General features: G+C 38.0%; 2 protein-coding genes across 2 annotated transcripts in view; one reads left to right on the top strand and one right to left on the bottom strand.

The window, feature by feature from the left end:
* The window catches only part of LOC121369705, a 44056-nt gene extending 42572 nt beyond the window's left edge, over nucleotides 1–1484 (bottom strand). Inside the window, exon 1 of the mRNA XM_041494760.1 lies at nucleotides 633–1484. Coding sequence (XP_041350694.1) covers nucleotides 633–653 — 21 coding nt within the window. The 5' untranslated portion in view covers nucleotides 654–1484. The remainder of the gene's footprint in view (nucleotides 1–632) is intronic.
* A 4357-nt stretch (nucleotides 1485–5841) lies between these two features.
* The window catches only part of LOC121368670, a 31972-nt gene continuing 16225 nt past the window's right edge, over nucleotides 5842–21588 (top strand). The window contains exons 1-5 of the mRNA XM_041493410.1: nucleotides 5842–5923; nucleotides 11770–11982; nucleotides 15910–16036; nucleotides 17959–18040; nucleotides 20058–20264. Coding sequence (XP_041349344.1) covers nucleotides 5862–5923; nucleotides 11770–11982; nucleotides 15910–16036; nucleotides 17959–18040; nucleotides 20058–20264 — 691 coding nt within the window. The 5' untranslated portion in view covers nucleotides 5842–5861. The remainder of the gene's footprint in view (nucleotides 5924–11769; nucleotides 11983–15909; nucleotides 16037–17958; nucleotides 18041–20057; nucleotides 20265–21588) is intronic.

Raw genomic sequence — 21588 nt, 5'->3', positions numbered from 1 at the left:
TATTATTATTATTATTATTATTATCAAATACTAGTAGCCTACATTACGTATATGATCTGGGCAAGTTATAATTATTTGCGAGTACTGATACATGTAACATGCTTCGAATTATGTAATTTGTTTTCCAATGTTCAGACATTACTTTTAAATAAGTCGGAACAACACGCAATGAACAAAATGTGGTACACACTCTTGAAAATGAAATAAATGAAACAAATTCGAATAAAGAGAGGCGCCAGTATCCAAGTTAATTAAATAAACCAGAAAGGAAACTGCTTTTCGTTTTGTTTACATTATAATTCAATTTTCATGTGTACCACCGGACTCAGTGGGTCGGTGCAAGGCCTCTACACCGACTTCTCTCCGACTAACACCTAACAACACTAACCATCTGTTCTGGACAGACAGCCCAAATAGCCGAGGTGTGTGTGCCCAGGACAGCAAGCTTGAACCTTAATTAGATATATAAGCACGAAAATTAATTGAAGTGAAATAAAATAAAACACAGGTGTGATCGAGAGGGACATACCCCCAACCTCCCTATCCCCCCACACTGACTGTCCACTGAGACGATATAGCCACGATTTGTGACAGTTAATTTACTTAGCGTTTAATTAATATATTTCACTTACCTTTACCTCGGACTCGTCCATATTTGTTTTTATACCAGACTGTTTGAGAACCAGCTACCTGGAATTTGTTGGGTTTTTTTTTTACATCCTTAAAACGGTATGCCCGCTCATCCGTGTACAGTTACTGTCTTTTCCGCACGCAATAGCGCAGTTTATACTAGATGATCCCGGGACACGCTGTTGGTATTACAACAAACAAACGTGTTCGGTCGATCTTGTTGAAAGCGCTGCCTCCTCATACGGAAATATAGCATTATCTCTCACTCGGTATATAATAAATATAGTGAATGAACACCAAAGAGAAGCGCAAATGACGTTGGATGTTTGTAATTAGTCAATGGGGGATCCAAGGGGAGGGTGGGAGGGTGGAGGGGTTTATGCCCCCTTTAGCTTAAAAAAGAAAAAAGAAGAAAAAAAGAAAAAAGAAAAAAAAAAAAAGATTACGATAAATTACTCGCCTACCTTTAATTACTGTTCGATCGTTAAAAAACACATTGCAAAGACACGGATTCCATATACTAGACGGTAACCATGCCACCAATATCGACTTGGCTGAAACGTCCTAGAACAAAAGGCATGTAGGCTGCCATTTTGCTATTTTTATTTATGGAATAGTCTCCAAGATTGGTGGAATGATGTGACGTAATCTAACAAGGTCATGATCAGCGTTATGGTATAAAGCAATCATTTTGATGTCGTATTAATTACGTCACACACCTCGAGGCTTCCACCCCTCTTGAGGAGTATTCCATAAAAAAAAGAAGCAAAATGACAGACTGCGGAAAAATTACATGCTTTTTGTCCTAGGAGATCTCAGTGAAGTCGATATAGGTAATACTGTTACAATGCAGACCCGTACGCAGAAATTTATATGGGGTGGGGTGGGGTGGGGTGCGTAAACGACGGCCCAAAGGGCCGGAGTTGCTAGAGTACGGGGGTCCGGGGGCATGCCCCCCCCCCCCCCCCCCGAAATTTTTTAAAATCTAGAATGCAGAAGATTTATTTTCCTGCATTTTGGGAAATAACTTTGAAATGTTTCTTTTCCTCATTTCACATCGTCGGACTATTTTAATTTTTTTTACATATCCACGGACGTACCTCTGCAGACTATGGAGGGTGCGTACGCACCCCTCGCAATCCCACCCCCCTGCGTACGGGCCTGCAATGTAGTATGTGCCATCTATTTCAATGTAATGTTTTTTGGGGTTTTTTTTTTCTCACAAATGTTGTCTGGACAAAATGTGGGGGACATCTAACAGTAATTAAAGGTGGGAGAGTAATTTATCGTAGTTGTCAACAATCTGGTTCGGAGTCTACTATCTGTAGGCGCCAACACATAGCCGTTCCGTATAAGGGATTGTCCGAGTAACTCCATTCCTGAAAAATAATGGAGACGAGGCCCGCTAGGAGAGAGAGAAAGAGAGACAGACACACACACACACACACACACACACACACACACACACACACACACACACACACACACACCGCTCAGATATGTTGATCTGCATGCACGCATAGATGCTAACACCCTTCTCACAATCCTAGATCCGCCCCTGATTAGAATAGAGTTTCTTCATTACAAATGGTCAGTTTTATGAAATGATTATATACAGGTATATAGATTTAAACACCCTAAACTGAACTGAACTTCATTTACACTCAGGCCGTAGTCTACGGCATATGAGGATATATATACATACAGCAGTTAATATAATTGTAACAAGATGGTGGGTGTACATAAATGTACATAAATACAATAAATACATATTAATAAATACAAAAAATACACAGAATATCAGCCAGAGAATTTGAAAGTATTCATAATTAGATTACAAAATATAGAAAGTTTTCTAAGGACACCAGCTTTCTTAGAGTTGAATAATTTATAAAATTTATATATATTTGGTTTAGACTGACAGAAAGATGGTAAGTAACGCTTTCTTTCATTCTTAAAAAACAAACATGTAATTATATAATGAAACTCATCTCCGATATCGTAATTATTACACAATGGACATATTCTACTTTGTAGTGGTACATTTTTCCATATACCCGTTTCAATTGGAAGATTATGGTTTGATAATCTGAAGCGTAATAATGGACACCAATGTTTTCTCTCTATAATTGTGATGTATGTCTCAAATTCAACAGTATTTTAAAATAATTTATAATTTGAAGCTTTGGATGAGTTATCAATATAAGTATACCATGATTGTAAGTATTGATCCGTAAGCTTTGTATTAATATACGTTTTCAACATGGAATCACTAGTAATAGCATTGCATTGTGATAACCATATATATGTACAACCAATATCATCTAAAACGGATTTAACATACATAATCCATTTGTGATTATAAAAGTTATTATTAACATCATTCAGTAATAATGTGTACACCAATAATGACAACTTGGACTGTTTTCCAGTAATTAGTCGATACCAGAAAATTATCATTCTTATTTTTACGGTAATATATACCGGGTAACGTCCAAGTTCTCCATATAATATATACAATGGTGAGAACACTACGCGTTATTTTTTTATTACACTTGGTTGTTAACACATGTACGTGCGTTAACGATTTCAAGACATACGACTGGCTGTTCCTAGGTGATGAGATACCTCCAATTAACATCTACACGATGGAAATCCATTAGACTATGACGTATAGTTAACCTGACATTCATGTGTCTGTGACGCGTAAGTCAGCTTAAGTGCAACGGCTGTAAATAACATTTAGTCGAAAAAGATGTTAAAATTTTCTTAAAACCTGGTTTTGGAGGATAAGTAAGAAATAGAATAATACATTCGTGTCCATTAGATTCCATTTATCTCACAACTCGTTTAAAAACGTATCAAACTCACTTTCGCTCGTTAGATACATTTTCAGACAACTCGTTGTGAGATAAATGGTATCTAACGGCCACTCATGTATTATTCTCTATATATAAACGCTATTTCTTACACACCCATGTTGTCGATGACCCGTTGTGGACCAATTATGAACATCGTACCTTACTTATTAGTGGTTTCCGGCGAGTACCCAACACTGACTACCCTGTGACGTATAACTTAACTTGTAAATATGTTTTAATTGCAACCCCCACTCCCAAACACACACACACACACACACACACACACACACACAAATACCCCCTCCCCTGAAAAAAAGAAAAGAAAAAAAGAAATCCCTCAAAATTTAAACTTGGTTTTTAAGGACATTGTAAAAAATAGAATCCTACAGTCATGCTTGTTAGATACCATTTATCTTACAACTCATCGTCACCATGACTGCGCTATCAAAGGCAGTGGTATGTGCTATCATGTATGTGGGATGGTGCATATAAAAGATCCCATGCTGCTAACGGAACCATGTAGCGGGTTTCATTTCTAAGACTAAATGTAAAAATGAACAAATGTTTGACATCCAATAGCCCATGATTACGAAATCGATATGTTCTAGTGGTTTTAACGATTCAATAAGACCACTACACCCTCTTTTCTGTCACTAACCACTAACCCACTGTCCTGGACAGACAACCCAGATAGCCGAGGTATGTTCCCAGGACAGCGTGCTTGAAAATCTTTTGAAATGCGTTTCGTTTGCTGTTGAATATATATATATAGTATTCTATATATTATTGGTACGAACAACGAAGGTAGTCTAGATATTCAATATAAAAATTATAAACTTGGTTCCTACTGTGCCTTTGGGCTGCAGGGATGGCAGATAATTTAATCGACAACAATCGATCACTTGCAATGTTCTCCAAGCAACAGAATGGACATAGATATAGATGAAAAGCAGTAAATCAATAGAAACAGGACTGTCACCGAAGTCACTTACCGCGAACAGTGCTGCAAACACAAGCGGATTCCATCCGGCCCACAGTTGGAGCCGTTTCCTCCTCAGAATACAGGACGCTGACCCAAGGAGAGGGTCCAGGCGCGCGTACAGGAGAGGGTTTTGGGGGTCAGTCCCCCTCATCCTCACCTGCTTAAGCTTTTTTTTTCCCAATGTATTTCTTGGGGAGCATATTTATTCGATCCCTAAAATCTTTGGGCCCATATAGACACAATAGCACACATATTGCACGCGCATACATGTGGAGTCGGACCACCACCACCACCACCACCCCTGCTTAAGCTAAATATGTATATACATGTATATATGTATGTATATGTATATGTATATGTATATGTATATGTATATATGTATGTATATGTATATATGTATATGTATATGTATATGTATATGTATATATGTATGTATATGTATATGTATATGTATATTACATGTAAAATGACTCCTTTCTTACTTACGTTTCGAGTATTAATTTTATATGTCATTTCATTCTTCCTTCTTCCCTAAATTCCGCCACTTAATTATAAAGGAATCGATACACATAACAGAAAATGCTCCACATTTATAAAACCAGTGCAAAGTTTAGCATTATTATAGAGTAAAATATGCCAGTAGATGAACCATTTGTTCTGAGGGGACTGTTGAATCTAGCATTTAAAAAACAAAATAAACAAAACAAAACAAGAAAAAACCCCAACAACCCCCCCCCCCCCCCCAACAACAACAACAAACAAACACACAAAAAACCGGGCATCAAACGAAAATTAATTGTTTGTACGACAGAAACGAAATTCGAAGCAATTAGTGCCGTTGAGCAGAATATAAAATCAAAGTCAGGAATAGCTAATCAATTCTCTATTCTATCAAACACGCTATCTACCTGGATAAAAACAAAAATTCTGACAAAAGCATATCTGCAGTGTGCTCGATGCTTTACGCATGATCAATCAGGCAGGGGGAATGTAACGCCGTAAACAATTAAGAACTGTTTCCGACACGCATAGTTTGGTACAACTGATAACCAGCCAGAACCAGACAGTGTAGACAAGTCACACGACGCATCCCATTAAGCAGACTGTGTATACCAATTGCCACTTACGCCAGCCTGGACGACCATTTGAACACATGTGAGACCGCGACCGATGATGACAACATTATTGACACAATACTCAGTGCAAGAACCGTAACACCTGACGACGACGACAACAATGATGCTAATGATAATAATGACACCATTGCCCAACCGAAACGACCTACTACGGCGGAGACTTTATATGCTCTTGAAGTTGTTAGAAACTGGATCGAAACAACAAAACCTGACCACCTACTAGCAGGTTTAGCCCAGATCACAAGTCACGTTATGACAGAGGACTTTAAAGCCACAGTTGCCAAGCAATCTAAGGACACGCTGAGAAGTGACTGGTTTGTATTAGTGTTCGCCTGCATGTTGGCACATTTTGGTATACTTAGTAACTGTCAGCATGAAGAAATTCACACACATAAAAAGGGTTATTTTAAAATACAAAATCGACTATACTGTTTAGTGTTGTTAAGTTTGCAAACATAAATTTATGTTTGGGATAATTTTCACCAGGAAACTGTTATGTTTATCTCCAGCTACCGAGCATGTTGGTCCGGTCCCTTCAACACCAAGATTACGAAGTTTGACATACATATATATATATATATATATATATATATATATATATATATATATACTGTCAAACTTCGATCAGTAGACCTTCGATCTCTCGAAAACTTCGATCTCTCGATCTAAAGCGACAGTCCTGGCCGAGTTGCTATACAAACTAGTAATAACGACCTTCAAAAACTCAAACTTCGAAAACTCGATAAACTCGATCTCTCGACCTAATTCTTTGGTCCCGCCATAAAGATTTAATATAGTATGCATTAGGGCCCAGCGAATCTCAATTTTTCGGTCGAATCGAATTTCGAATCGAATATTCGAAAATGTTCAAATCGAATCGAATTTAGAATCTCGAATACCTTGGAGAATAATCAAGTGTATCAGATGCAGTTCACAAAGGAATATTAAGCTCCGTGAAGGAAATTAGAAAGACAATATAAATATCCACTGCATTGGGTGTACGTACGATGATAACATAATTACACAAGGTTGAAGTTTAAATAATAAAGCGCCCTAAATAGAAAACCAGTACTAATGTGTACATAGGTTGAACAGTTGAACTAACACGAGATATGCCGACCTCTTGGAATGAAGGTTGTGCACACTCGTTACCTACTATTGCTGAATGGAATTATATATATATATATATATATATATATATATATATATATATATACGCAAACACACACACACACACACACACACACACACACACATACATATATATATATATATATAAAAGGTTCATTTAAATAGTCTGTTAATAAAGTAATAGTCATCTCGTATTTAAAAAAGAAAAAGAAAACATCATTCAATTAGTCTTGTAGCAGTGTAGTACTGTAGGCAACGAGTCTACATTTGGGCTAATGAGCAACTAATCAGAAAACTAAAAAATACGTATGATAAGAGTATTATTTGGTTAATAGGTTACTTCTACCAATTTCATTTTAAAATGTGAGTTTTTTTCCTGCTTTGTCTTCCACATTGTTTAATGTTTATTAATGTTAACAGTTGGCCATATAGTTTGTCCCTCATTTTCCAATTGTCCGTACACTGCAACATTCGAAATTCCGAATACACAAAAATCGAATCGAATCGAATCGAAGCTTCGCGACAATTTCGAATCGAATATATGAAGCTTCGCAGGGGCCTAACTCAGCTACACATGCAAACATACACATACGACACAAACACATTCTCTGACACACAGACACACAGATATACATGCAACACTCACAGATACGACAAAAACACAGACCCACGCAAACACTCACACATTCGACACAAACACATTCTCTGACACGCAAACACACAGATACACATGCAACACTCACACATACGACAAAAACACTCACAGACCCACGCAAACACTCTCACATTCAACACAAACACACTCACAGACACATGCAAACACACTCACAGACACACGCAAATACTCTCACAGACGCACTCACAGACACACACAAACACACTGGCAAACACAAACACACTGGCAAACACAAACACACTAACAGACACACACAAACACACTGACAGACACACACAGACACACTGACAGACACACACAGACACTCTGACACACACACAGACACTCTGACAGACACACACAGACACTCTGACAGACACACTGACAGACACACACAGACACTCTGACAGACACACACAGACACACTGACAGACACAAACACACTAACAGACACACACAAACACACTGACAGACACACACAGACTACAACGTGATTTCATAACCGTTACTTCTCAGACTCACGTGCGTTTTTAAAAATACGAAAAATGCATTTTGTGGTATTAGAAATACCAGGATGGCCAGAAACACTTCGGATGTACGGAAATTAATAATCTAAACAATAATTAACATATATGTACTATGTGATTTCAGTGATCATAAACGGCTCTAATAATGAAAAATATGCCTTAGTTTTTGAAAACTAGTCTGTCCCTTTAAGAAAAATGTGATTTGGACTGGCAATATTTCAGCCAAGTTATTTCATAGTGTTTCTCCAGACCTTAGTTTTACCTACAACCAGTTTCTTCATTTCATTCACTTATTTTCGTGCTTATACCCATTTAAGGTTCAAGCACGCTGTCATGGGCACACACCTCAGCTATCTGGTCTGTCTGTCCAGGACTGTGGGTTAGTTGTTAGTGGTTAGTGAGAGAGAACAGGGTGCAGTTGTCTTTCGCCTACACACTGAGTCGTTAAAACTCGCTTTTGCACCACGACTGGTATATCAAAGGCCGTGGTATGTGCTATCCTGTCTGTGGGATGGTGCATATAAAAGATCCTTTGCTACTAATGGAAAAACGTAGCGGGTTTCATCTGTATGACTGTGTTAAAATGGCCATATGTTTGACATCCCATAGCCGACGATTAATAAATCAATGTGCTCTAGTGGTGTGATTAAACAAAACATTTTTTTTTTCTTTCTTTTTTTGCGAACCTAGTACCTACCAGCCTTGGTCTAACCACGACACCACCAGCTTATCTTCCACTCGTGACCTTGTCGTTCAAAACGTAATTAATTTGCGCGGTTCGGTTGAATTATTTATCCACTATTGTCTTCGACGCTGGCGATTCATAAATAGAAAATGCCTCTGCCTTTGTCGGGTAAACACCACCCGTTGAACCACGCGATAATCGATCGCGTACTCTGTGATTATAGTAAAAACTAAATGCAGAAATAAATAAAAATAAGCTCGCCATCTTCCCCCTGCCTTTACTTAAATCTTGTTTTCTTTGTCCAAAAAACGCAAGTTAGCTTTGTTTGTTGATTCGTGCTCGGGTGTCATTAAACATTCATTCATTCATTCATTCATTCATTGCTTGTTTGTTTATGTGCAAATTCCGAAATCTCCCATTTACCTTCATAAACTATCTCTCTATTCCGGCGCCATATAACCATAAATAAAATGTGTTGAGTGCGTCGTTAAATAAACCATTTCCTTTCCTTTCCTGTATATCACCGTCAATGCACACTATAATAAGCTGTTGTTACATGTATTTGAAAAATCTCAATGTTGTGTACTTTTTCCGCTCTTCAACTTTTAAAAACTGGATGTGTATTTCTTGTTTGTTTTTGTTTTGGGTTTTTCTTTGTTTTGGTGGGTTTTTGTTTTTGTTTTTATTATTTTTTTTAAATCACCCGATATATACCTGTGTATACATGTCCTGTATATATGGAGAAATGAAATCGATTAAACTATAGTTATCTCATGTCGAGTTACTAATTGTTTACGATCGATTGGCCAGTAATCCCCGTTGTTCCAAGACACGAAATGGCACGACGTATTCCTTTGAGTAAAGTAGCTTATAGATATTCTATATATTTGACAAGCAGATTATTATAGATTTTTTAAAACTCCAGTTGAAATAAAATGACTGTTATTTGTTTAATATAGAGGTACTTATCTACATGTATTTGGCTTTCATAATAAATTCAGTAGCCTAATATGTTTGCACGTAAGTGTTATAGTCTCACAAGTTGATTAAATATGCATGCGATAATCTGAAATGTTCGTATTTAATGTTTGTAGTCTGAACACTTGAACATGTATTTAATGATGAAAACAGGGAACAGGTCGCAGTGATACTAATTTATAGACGTTCAAACACTCAAACACCACACACATACACACGCACGCACACACATATACACAGTCACAAACACTAACACACACGGGTACAGACACTCACACACACACACACACACACACACACACACACACACGTCTGTATGTATAAATATATGTATGTATAAATAGTGTTTAAATATATGTATGTATGTATGTATGTATATTATGTTGACTATTACATACATAGATATTATAACGCACTGGCGCAGGGGATAATTAAATCCTTTCTGCACTCACAAATTGTCCCATGCCGTTGTTGGGACTCAAACCTATGGCACCGAATCTCTCGCAACTTGCAGACTTGCCACGATGCGTTCTGAGCTATCCAGACATCCGTAAAAAGGATGTTGTTAAACTCGACTATATGCATGGGGCCTACAGTCCACGCGGTCGATCTCACTTACGTGCATGACACAGGGGCAGACCTGGCACTGGCTAGTATGTGTCGATGTATGAATATCTATATATTGTATGTATGTCGAGGTTGACTGTTATATACATAGATATTAACGCACTGGCGCAGGGGATAATTAAATCCTTTCTGGCTTCACAAATTGTCCCATGCCGTTGCTGGGACTCGAACCTCAGGGGTTGAAATTTAATTTGTTTACCACTATCCCAAAGGAATAGTGAATTTCAAAAAAACACCATTCCGTCAAAAAATGTACTATCCCTTCAATTATTAATGTACCACTAATTTTCCTGACTGTGCTACGTCGCCCTGTACATCATTGCGTAACGAACAATTGTTTATATACCAGTCTATGCATTACTGCGTACCAGCTGGAATTACAAACAAACTCGCTCCAAACATTAGTCTCGATCAAAAAGACGTTTATTTTGTACCGGTAAGTCTTAGTAGCGCGAGGATTTGTTCTGCAGAAAAATGTAGCTCAAGAAAAAGAACAAGCGGATTAGTCGCAGGTGATTTTCGGTATTCCGTGCTTTATTTTCACTTTCATGACGGAATATTGGAAGAATTGTTTTACAATTCCGTTTCGAAATTTACCCCTGAACCAATGGCACCGAATCGCTCGCAACTTGCAGACTTGCCACGATGCGTTCTGAGCTATCCAGACATCCATTAAAGGGGTGCTGTTTAACTCAACCACATGCAGGTAGCCTACAATCTACCCGGTCGATTCCGCTTACGTGCATGACACAGAGGGCAGACCTGGCATTGGCTAGTATGTATTTATGTATGTATATATATATTGTATGTATGTCGAGGTTGACTGTTACATACATAGATATTAACGCACTGATACAGGGGATAATTACATTCTTTCTGGCCTCACAAATTGTGCCATGCCGTTGCTGGGACTCGAACCTATGTATGTATGTATGTATGTATGTATGCATCTTTGTATGCATCTTTGTATGTATTGATATATGAATATCTATATATTGTATGTATCTCGAGGTTGACTGTTACACCAGTCATCTACAACTGGTGTAATAAAGACTGGGGTATATGCTATCATATCTGTATATAAATGGTGCATATAAAAGATATATGGGGGCGGGACGTAGCCCAGTGGTACAGCGCTCGCTTGATGCGCGGTCGGTTTGGGATCGATCCCGGTCGGTGGGTCCATTGGGATACTTCTTGTTTCATCCAGTGCACCACGACTAGTATATCACAGGCCGTGGTATGTGCTATCCTGTGTGGAATGGTGCTAATAAAGATCCCTTGCTACTAATGGGAAAATGTAGCGGGTTTCCTCTCTAAGACAATATGTCAAAATTACCAAATGTTTAACACCCAACAGCCAATGATTAATAAATCAATGTGCTCTAGTAGTGTCGCTAAACAAAACAATTTTTTTTTAACGTTGTTGCTGAGAGTCGTGTATATAAATTAATGAAATTAATCTTTACCTTTATTTTGTTGTTGTTCAGTTTATTATTTTGTTGTCCAGTTTATTCTTTTGTTCTTCAGTATAATCTATTCATTTGTTCTCTACAGTCGAGGTATGGGTGAAACAGACGTTGTTGCTAGGAGTCGTGTAAAGATTAACGCCATGATGTCCAACCCCGGAGATGACGTCACTGATAGTGGCGCGCCGTCCTGTATGTTCGATGCCGACATGGAAACCACCAAGAAGCGCGGGACAGACGATCATCACTGCCATCGGTTTTTCCCTCTGGAAAACAACGGATTAGCTTCAATGCACATAAAGTACTCAACAGCCTACATTAGATAGGTTTTGTAACTACACCGTTACTGTTACGGATAGTGAAAGAACGGTCACCACTTAGTGTGTAGTTGGTGACGTCACAGCAGTTTTTTTTTTTTTTTTTTTTAGAATAAAAAAGCCTGCTATACATAATTTATCATCCATTAAAGGCTTTTGTAGGAGATTTCGCTGACACTATAATTTGCGATATCTCCTGATTGTAACAAGCGGGATATCGCAAATTATAGTGCCAGCGATATCTCCTACAAAAGCCTTTAATGGATGATAAAGTGACGTTCAACCCGCATTACTGACATTGTTTACAGTTGTCGCAAATGAAAAGAATGATAATGGATGATAAAAAAGAATACCCTCTCGTGTCTTGTGATATCATATTTATCAGCACTCGTTGATAAAAGTATAAAAATTCTCGGCAAGCCTTGGATTTCATACTTTTATCAACTCGTGCTGATAAATAATGATATTACAAGACACTCGGGAAGTATCCTCTATGAATTTTGTGGCTAATGTATAATTTAGATAATAATAATAATACTAATCTGCGAAACTGGCTAAACGATTAGTAGTTACCAAATCATGCCTTAGAAAATTAAAAATTTGCGTGACCCATTTATCGGTTACGCAGAAATAAATCCAGGTAACCCACTTCCTTTTTGCGTAACCTGTTATATCCATGTAAATGGTGCTCGAAATTTTGCGCGAACAAAATAATAGTTACGCAAACTTAGATTTGTGCGAGCAACGCGCGAACGAAACGATCGCAGCCCGTCAAGTATCCTACTTTTTCCTATTTATTCCTATTTTTTGATGAGTCCTTATTTAGCCCTCTTTTTGATGAAAATTCCTATTTTTTCCCTCTTTTTTTTGTGTGCACTTTTGACCAGTTTCATATGTTTGGGGTTTTCTTTGGGTTTTTTTTTTAGCGACACCATATTTTTTCTCTTCACACCATTTGCTCCTCATGACTTGCTATGAGGCATATTGTGATATCTGTGTCATTGAAATCTGAATATGCAGATGGGATGTATGGTTTACAGGCTTCCAGTTATTAATTTTCACAATGCAATATAAAGTCCTCTTATTTATAATTTCTGAATTTATGGATATGTTTCTGTTTTTGGTAATATCTGATCTTGTTGAATGCTCAAAACCAGAAGGTTGAAAGGATATGGCAACCCTTTCAGTCTAGGCCTAGTGACTTTGAGCTACATACTAATTATTTCTTTAGTTCGTTATAGTTAGCTTGCATGCAGTTGCTCCAGCAAAGCCTGATAAATGCTCAGTTTAGCTTGCTAGCTGGTGGATAGTTGTGTTACCTTATGTGATGGTTAACTATGCATTGAGCTACATACTAATCATTTCTTGTTTTAAACATGTATAGTTTCTGGTGGTGGTCTGCATGTGATTCTGCTAACTAGATAGTATAAACTCTATTGATGTAATTACATTGTGTATATACATGTATGCTATTATTTAAAGTTTTCAGCAAACACATTGCAGTAACTGGACTGATCTGTGATTGACCATAATCCTTTTTCAAATTAGGCATCCTAAATCATTCAGTGTTTCATTATGGGTGGGCAGGGTGGCTATTAGGGGAGTGAGAAGGCCATTAAAAACCTCCAGCTTCAACCTCGGATGATACTAATATATATCACCAATGCAGTACAATACTTCTCATAACCAGTTGATCATAAAACTGAATTTCCCTCTGGTTACCTACTTTCAGTTTATAACGTGGTCAATAACTGTTTTAAAATGTATAAAACCATTGGAGAGGATGGCTGTGATAGGTTAAGGTCTCCTTTAAACAAGGTTAAATAAAATGAAAAACAATTACAGTTATCATTTCCGTTATCTGCTCATTGTATATTGGTTCCTATATTATATAAAATATTGAAGAATGATCATGGAACAGTCAAAACAACTGCTAAATTGGGTGGGTGGGTGGGTGGGTGTTTGTGCAAATATCTTACATTTTCCACATTTCTCGTCTAAATTGTACGAAGTCAGGCTGAAGCTGTTAGAGTTACCTCTGATATACTGGTGCATGGTGTCTAAGGAAGTAGGACTTCGGTGCTCATTTGCAGGTTGTGCTTTGCTTACCGTAACAAGTATTCTATTAAATGTGCACACCTGCAGTATCATAATTATTTGACATATTTAGCACACAGCTACTAAATCCAGCTATATTATCCAGTTGATAACTAACACACACACACACACACACACACACTGCCAGTGCTGCTGTTTTTGATGGTGTCACTGGGTCAGCAATGCCTTGTTGTGTTGTTTTTCTCAGTCAACACTCCTGTCATTTCAGAGTTAAAATTTTACCTTGTAACTTGTATTATTCAATAGCAAAAAAGGAATACTGCATTGTGTTGCTTTTTAAAAGTCTTACTCCAAAGAACCAAATTCAACCACTGCATTGTCTGAATAAAAAGTGGTGGATCGGAATGGCTATAAGGGGTGTTGGGAGGCCATCTTAAAACAAAATAAGTGCCTATTTTATTCCTATGATATACACATTGTCTTATTATCTTTTTAATGGTTTTCTATTTCCATATTTAGTTTTTTGAGATGGCTCACTCACTTGACCCCTGCAATATTCTCTATTTTGGGACATTAACTTTTATACCAAATTCCTATTTTCTTCCTATTTTGTGGGCAAAATTCCTATTTTAACCCTATTTTCAGGGAACAAAAATTAATATTTTCCTATTTTTTGACCCACCGCCTCACTTGACGGCCTGCGATCGTTCTCGCAGTTATCAGAGGCCTGCCGGAGAATCCTATGAAGGGCAGAATTTACAAAGCCTGTTTATCTTAAACGCATGTGTAAATGTATGTAGTTACACACGTGTAAGACAAATAAGTAGTATTTGTAAATTCGGCCTATTGCCATTAGCTATCCGTAACCAGTGGCGGGTACAGAAAAGCTATTTGGGGTGGGTGGGTGTGGGGGGGGGGGGGGGGCAATGACATGAGCCGGAATGTCACGGGAACTTTGGGGGAGATTTGGAGGGGTATGAAAATTAATATTTAATAAAATTATAACTGTCGCAAAAAATGTTTGGGGGGCCTGGGGGTCCCCCTAGATCCGCCTCTGGGAACGGTAATGGTGTGGTTGCAAAACGGGCACGTGGTATATATTCTTGCGCAAAGTAAACTCGTGCAATAAATAGGAAGCGAAAACAAAGTATGTCAATAACGAGCTCCTCTCGGCATACTAAGTTAAAAACTAGACGTAGCTCCTCGTCATATTTCGGCGAACCGTTAAAAAATGCGCCCAATTTCCTTCATAGAAACTGCGATACCTTTCTTTTTGATTTTAATCGTACAGGACATTGAAAATTCGATAGCACCAAAACTACCCTCCCACTCCCCCGCCCGCTACCGACTCCGGTCGGGCTATTGGTGCTCCCTTGTACCTGTAAGTGCAGGCGGTCCCCTCTCCTACCCACCCCAACCCTTTTTCTGTCCATGACAGGTGTGTTCTAAAACAGCTTGCTCTGAATAAACATGTAAAACCCTATAACCTGATGACCTAACGTATGTGAAGTTCTGTATATTTAATTTACTGTACATTCAGTGTTACGAAGTTATGTTATTTAATTAAACTTGTATTAATCGTAATATAAAAATGTGGTATGTTATAAATACAGAACTACTTATTTATTTATTGCACTCGTTTATAGTGCGCAAGATTTATATCACTCGAACGCTATGCGGTCTTCGTGGTATAACATTCTTGCGCATTATAAACTCGTGCAATAATCAACATGACACAACAACTGGTATGTGGTTCTGTCTATATAATATGATGTGTGTAACGGAAATTTAATTATTGTCTATTGAATTGTCTAATAAAATGTCTAATGAATTATCTACTGAAATTATTGCAGAAAGGGCGACGAGTTGTGGTGCATGAAACACCAGGATAGATATTACGAAGTGACCACTTGGACGCACCAGACAGTTTTACACATGCTCAGACACTTGCCACTAGTGGAAGAAGACACGTTCACTCTGGTCAGTGCAGGACAATGTTTACTTTAGTCGGTTCAGGAACAGGTTTAATTTAATTAGTTCAGGAAAATGTTTACTCTGGTCGGCGCAGAATTTGTTTTACTTTAGTCAGTTCCGGAAAATGTTTACTTTAATCAGTTCAGGAAAATGTTTACTCTGGTCAGTGCAGGACAATGTTTACTTTAGTCGGTTCAGGAACAGGTTTAATTTAATTAGTTCCGGAAAATGTTTACTCTGGTCGGCGCAGAATTTGTTTTACTTTAGTCAGTTCCGGAAAATGTTTACTTTAATCAGTTCAGGAAATTGTTTACTCTGGTCGGCGCAGGACAATGTTTACTTTAGTCGGTTCAGGAACAGGTTTAATTTAATTAATTCAGAAAATGTTTACTCTGGTCGGCACAGGAAAATGTTTACTTTGGTCGGTTCAGGAACAGGTTTAATTTAGTTAGTTCAGGAAAATGTTTACTCTGGTCGGCACAGGAAAAATGTTTACTTTAGTTAGTTCAGAATTGTTTTTACTTTGGTTGGTTCCCCAATTATTTTTTTTTTAGTTAGTTCAGAAAAATGTTTACTCTGGTCAGCGCAGGACAATGTTTACTTTAGTCGGTTCAGGAACAGGTTTAATTTAATTAATTCAGAAAATGTTTACTCTGGTCGGCGCAGGAAAATGTTGACTTTGGTCGGTTCAGGAACAGGTTTAATTTAGTTAGTTCAGGAAAATGTTTACTCTGGTCGGCACAGGAAAAATGTTTACTTTAGTTAGTTCAGAAAAATGTTTACTTTGGTTGGTTCCCCCCATTTTTTTTTTTTAGTTAGTTCAGAAAAATGTTTACTCTGGTCGGCGCAGGAAAAATGTTTACTTTAGTCAGTTCCAGAAAATGTTTAATTTAATCAGTTCAGGAAAATGTTTACTCTGGTCGGCGCAGATTTTTTTTTACTTTAGACAATTCCGGAAAATGTTTACTTTAGTCAATTCCGGAAAATGTTTACTTTAATCAGTTCAGGAAAATGTTTACTCTGGTCGGTGCAGAAAAATGTTTACTTTAGTCAGTTCAGGAACATGTTTAATTTAATTAGTTCAGGAAAATGTTTACTCTGGTCGGCGCAGAATTTGTTTTACTTTAGTCAGTTCTGGAAAATGTTTACTTTAATCAGTTCAGGAAAATGTTTACTCTGGTCGGCGCAGAATTTTTTTTACTTTAGTCAGTTCAGGAAAATGTTTACTTTAATAAGTTCAGGGAAATGTTTACTCTGGTCGGCGCAAGAAAATGTTTACTTTAATCAGTTACGGAAAATGTTTACTTTAATCAGTTCAAGAAAATGTTTACTCTGGTCGGTGCAGAAAAATGTTTACTTTAGTCAGTTCAGGAACATGTTTAATTTAATTAGTTCAGGAAAATGTTTACTCTGGTCGGCGCAGAATTTGTTTTACTTTAGTCAGTTCTGGAAAATGTTTACTTTAATCAGTTCAGGAAAATGTTTACTCTGGTCGGCGCAGAATTTTTTTTACTTTAGTCAGTTCAGGAAAATGTTTACTTTAATAAGTTCAGGGAAATGTTTACTCTGGTCGGCGCAAGAAAATGTTTACTTTAATCAGTTACGGAAAATGTTTACTTTAATCAGTTCAAGATAATATTTACTTTGGTCGGCGCAGAAAAATGTTTACTTTACTCAGTTCTGGAAAATGTTTACTCTGGTCGGCGCAAGAAAATATTTACTTTAGTCAGTTCTGGAAAATGTTTACTTTAATCAATTCAGGAAAATGTTTACTCTAGTCGGCGCAGATTTTTTTTAGTTTTAGTCAATAACAGGGTTACATTGTGGACGCTCTTGATCAGAGGTTTGGCTGCAAGTACTACTATCTGCTGTTAATCTTCCCGTCAGTATAGTTAAGTCTTATTGGAACCAATCCACGTATATTTCAGATACTCCGAAGAGTCTCCAGCGATGGTTCGTATGACATACTGGAGGTGATCATTAGTAAAGTTGTAACGGATGATGCAGGCGGTAAGGAGTTTCAATGTGTTTGTCCATTGTTCTTATAAAGTTGGATGGTTCTCTAAAAACAAAACGTGATACTTCTGGAGGAAACTTAAAAGTTTATTGTTTAGACTTATTCATTTCTGCACATATGTGTTCTTAGGCCTTTTAATGCCTATACAGAAACTCAAGACAGTGTTGTTATAGTAATCATTTTGGAGTGGCCAGAAATGTTGACGATACCGGGTTTCTTCTTTTAAATACATCCTACAGAATTTTAAGGATATGCAACAATTCAGAACATTTCAAATTGATCGTGAGAGTAAAGCTGTATCCTAACCGGACGCGAGCGATGCGTTTAGAAACCATCGCTTTCCATTGCTGCATTCTAACAGATTTATATGTCGCTCCGTACGCGTTCGGTTAAGCCTAGATCACATTATACGACGCAATTCAATTGGACGGTCGCGGGCCACGATTGCTGACCAATCGGTCGTGTCTGAAATCCGTTCACACTATACGATGCGACTCAACTCAACTGAAAAAATAAATATTGTTAAATACCCCACTTTTAAAAATCTAAGATGGGTCCAACAAGACACTGGAGAGCTCGGACTGCCCTAGTTGACATGATGATGTTAAAACGACATCGCCTAAAGTGACATGGTACTTGTAAATGGTGTTTTGTTATACATTATTGATGCCTGTCCCCAGCGGCATGTACCTGTATCTGTTTGAAATCGAAATAATGTACAATTTACATTGTGTGTGTGAGTGTGTGTGGGGGTAGGGGGGAGAGAGAGGGGGGGGGGGGGAGTCAGTCACAGGCGCTTGAGGTGAGTGACAGGAATCTGAAAATAATAGGAGGGACAATTAATATATTACTGGCACATCCAATTGTTGGCATCTTCAGACAGGATTAATTTTCTTGTGATCATGCTGACCAGTGAGGTATTTCATTCATGAGACAATACTTTAAAATGCTTTAAATTCACCACTCGAGATCTATCCAAGTAATAAGAACCCTCAACTATTCACTAGTAGGAAAAAGTATTTTTAAAAGCTCCTTTTTAGACGACCCCCTCCCATTTTTGAAGAAAACAAAATTTCACATCCCATGTTAATCATTGGCAAAAATCGTTTGTTTACAGCGCCCAGCCTCTTTTTCATAGTTATGCAGGTGGCGCTGCAGACTGCGAAGGGGTCTATTCCTCTGTCCAGAATAATTCTTCTATTGTAACTTTTATGTCACATGATGAAATGTAGACATTCCATTGGATACCGGTAGACATCAGTTGTATAGCGTCGTGTAAACCGTTCACACTACACGACGCGACTGTCGCATCGCGTCATAGACCCGTTCACACTATACGACGGCCATCGTCTGCGACTGAACATGTTCGGTCGTGTCAAATGCAGTCGGGCCGACTGAAAATCAGTCGCCGACGGCTGATTTTTCAATACACACTACACGACGCGACTCAACTGTTGAGTTGAGTTGCGTCGCGTCGTCTAATGTGATACAGGCTTTAGGATACGGTGATTGAAATCAATGATTTCTAACATAATTGCTCACATCCCTCATGTTGCTCGCGGCCGGTTAGGATACAATCCTAACCGGCCGCGAGCGATTATTTTAGAAATCATTGATTTCAGTTATCGTATCCTAACTGTACGCATGACATGTGACGCGACACATTTATCCGTCGCGCCGTACGCGTGCGGTTAGGATGCAGCAATTGAAATCGATGGTTTTTATACAAATTCCTCACGTTAGGATTATAGTTTACAGCACTGTCTGGCTTCCGGGTACAAATTTGAAAATATTTGAATATCTGATGAAGATTAGATACTTTTACATTGAGAAATAAATTTCGTTTAATTAGATGTGGAAAATCACTACTTCAAGCAAAGAAGCCAAATTTTAGATTTATTTGTTGTTATTGTGGGGGTTTTTCTTTTTTTCTTTAACAACATCACCATAGGCTATTGTATGTCAAACATTTGGTAATGTTTAACACGAAGCTAATCTACTATTTTGCAGTTGTGAAGGAATCCTACAATGTTGTAGTGAACACAATACATTTTATTTTGCATCCCGTGGATATTCAAAATATCCAATACGAGGGTGTGGAGCGGGTTTGGGTTCGTCATGACGCACTAAGAGGCCATTTTTTAACCAAGTCACAGTCAGGTTTACCGGTCATGGAAGATAACCCGGATGTACTCAGCGGAGACAGCGATAATCCATGTGAGTAAACAGTTTGACACGACACGACACGCCACGACACGATACGACACGCCATGACACGACACGCCATGACACGACACGACACGCCACGACACGACACGAGACGCCACGCCAGTAAAAATATGATAGTTTTCTTTGTCCATTATTTCACTTCGGTTCGAAGTAAAAAGAAAAGAAAGTGCATTGGAAATAAACATGTTGTGTTTTTTAAATACAATTTGTAAACTTATTGGTGGAAATGTATCAATACAGTAGCATCACACACCCATTACATGGGTTCCGTAAGGGGCGTGGAGGGGGCATTTCCCCAACCGCCCCAGATGAATGGCGATCTAAATGTGGATTTGAATTGTTTATTTACTCCCGACAGTTCACAAAAATATAGCTCACAATTACCCATGTACACATACACATGTACATACATAAACATGTACATACACATATACATATACATATACATATACATATACATATACATATACATATACATATACATACACATACACATACACATACACATACACATACACATACACATACACAGATATACATATACATATACATATACAGTAAAAGTGAAGTAAAGTTTGTTTTATTTAACGACGCCGCTAGAGCACATTGATTTTGTATCTTATCAACGGCTATTGGACGTCAAACATATGGTCATTCTGACATTGTTTTTAGAGGAAACCCGCTGTCGCCACATAGGCTACTCTTTTTACGACAGGCAGCAAGGGATCTTTTATTTGCGCTTCCCACAGGCAGGATAGCACAAACCATGGCCTTTGTTGAACCAGTTATGGATCACTGGTCGGTGCAAGTGGTTTACACCTACCCATTGAGCCTTGCGGAGCACTCACTCAGGGTTTGGAGTCGGTATCTCGATTAAAAATCCCATGCCTCGACTGGGATCCGAACCCAGTACCTACCAGCCTGTAGACCGATGGCTTGCCACGACGCCACCGAGGCCGGTATATATACATATACAGATACAGATACATATATATATATATACATATACAGATATACATACACATACACATACACATATACATACATACATATACATATACATACACAAATACATATACATACACACATATATATATATATATATATATATATATATATATATATATATATATATATATATATACGTTCTCAGTTGTCAGCCAACCCATCAGTGGTGACAGTCACACGATCTCAGTTGTCAATCAACCCATCAGTGGTGACACGCAGTCAGACGATCTCAGTTGTCAACCAACCCATCAGTGGTGACAGTCAGATGATCTCAGTTGTCCATCAACCCATCTGTGGTGACACG

The sequence above is a fragment of the Gigantopelta aegis genome, chromosome 1 (genome assembly GCF_016097555.1).
Source record: "Gigantopelta aegis isolate Gae_Host chromosome 1, Gae_host_genome, whole genome shotgun sequence".
NCBI classification, from domain to species: Eukaryota; Metazoa; Mollusca; class Gastropoda; order Neomphalida; family Peltospiridae; genus Gigantopelta; species Gigantopelta aegis.
This window is presented reverse-complemented; position numbering and strand designations above follow the sequence as displayed.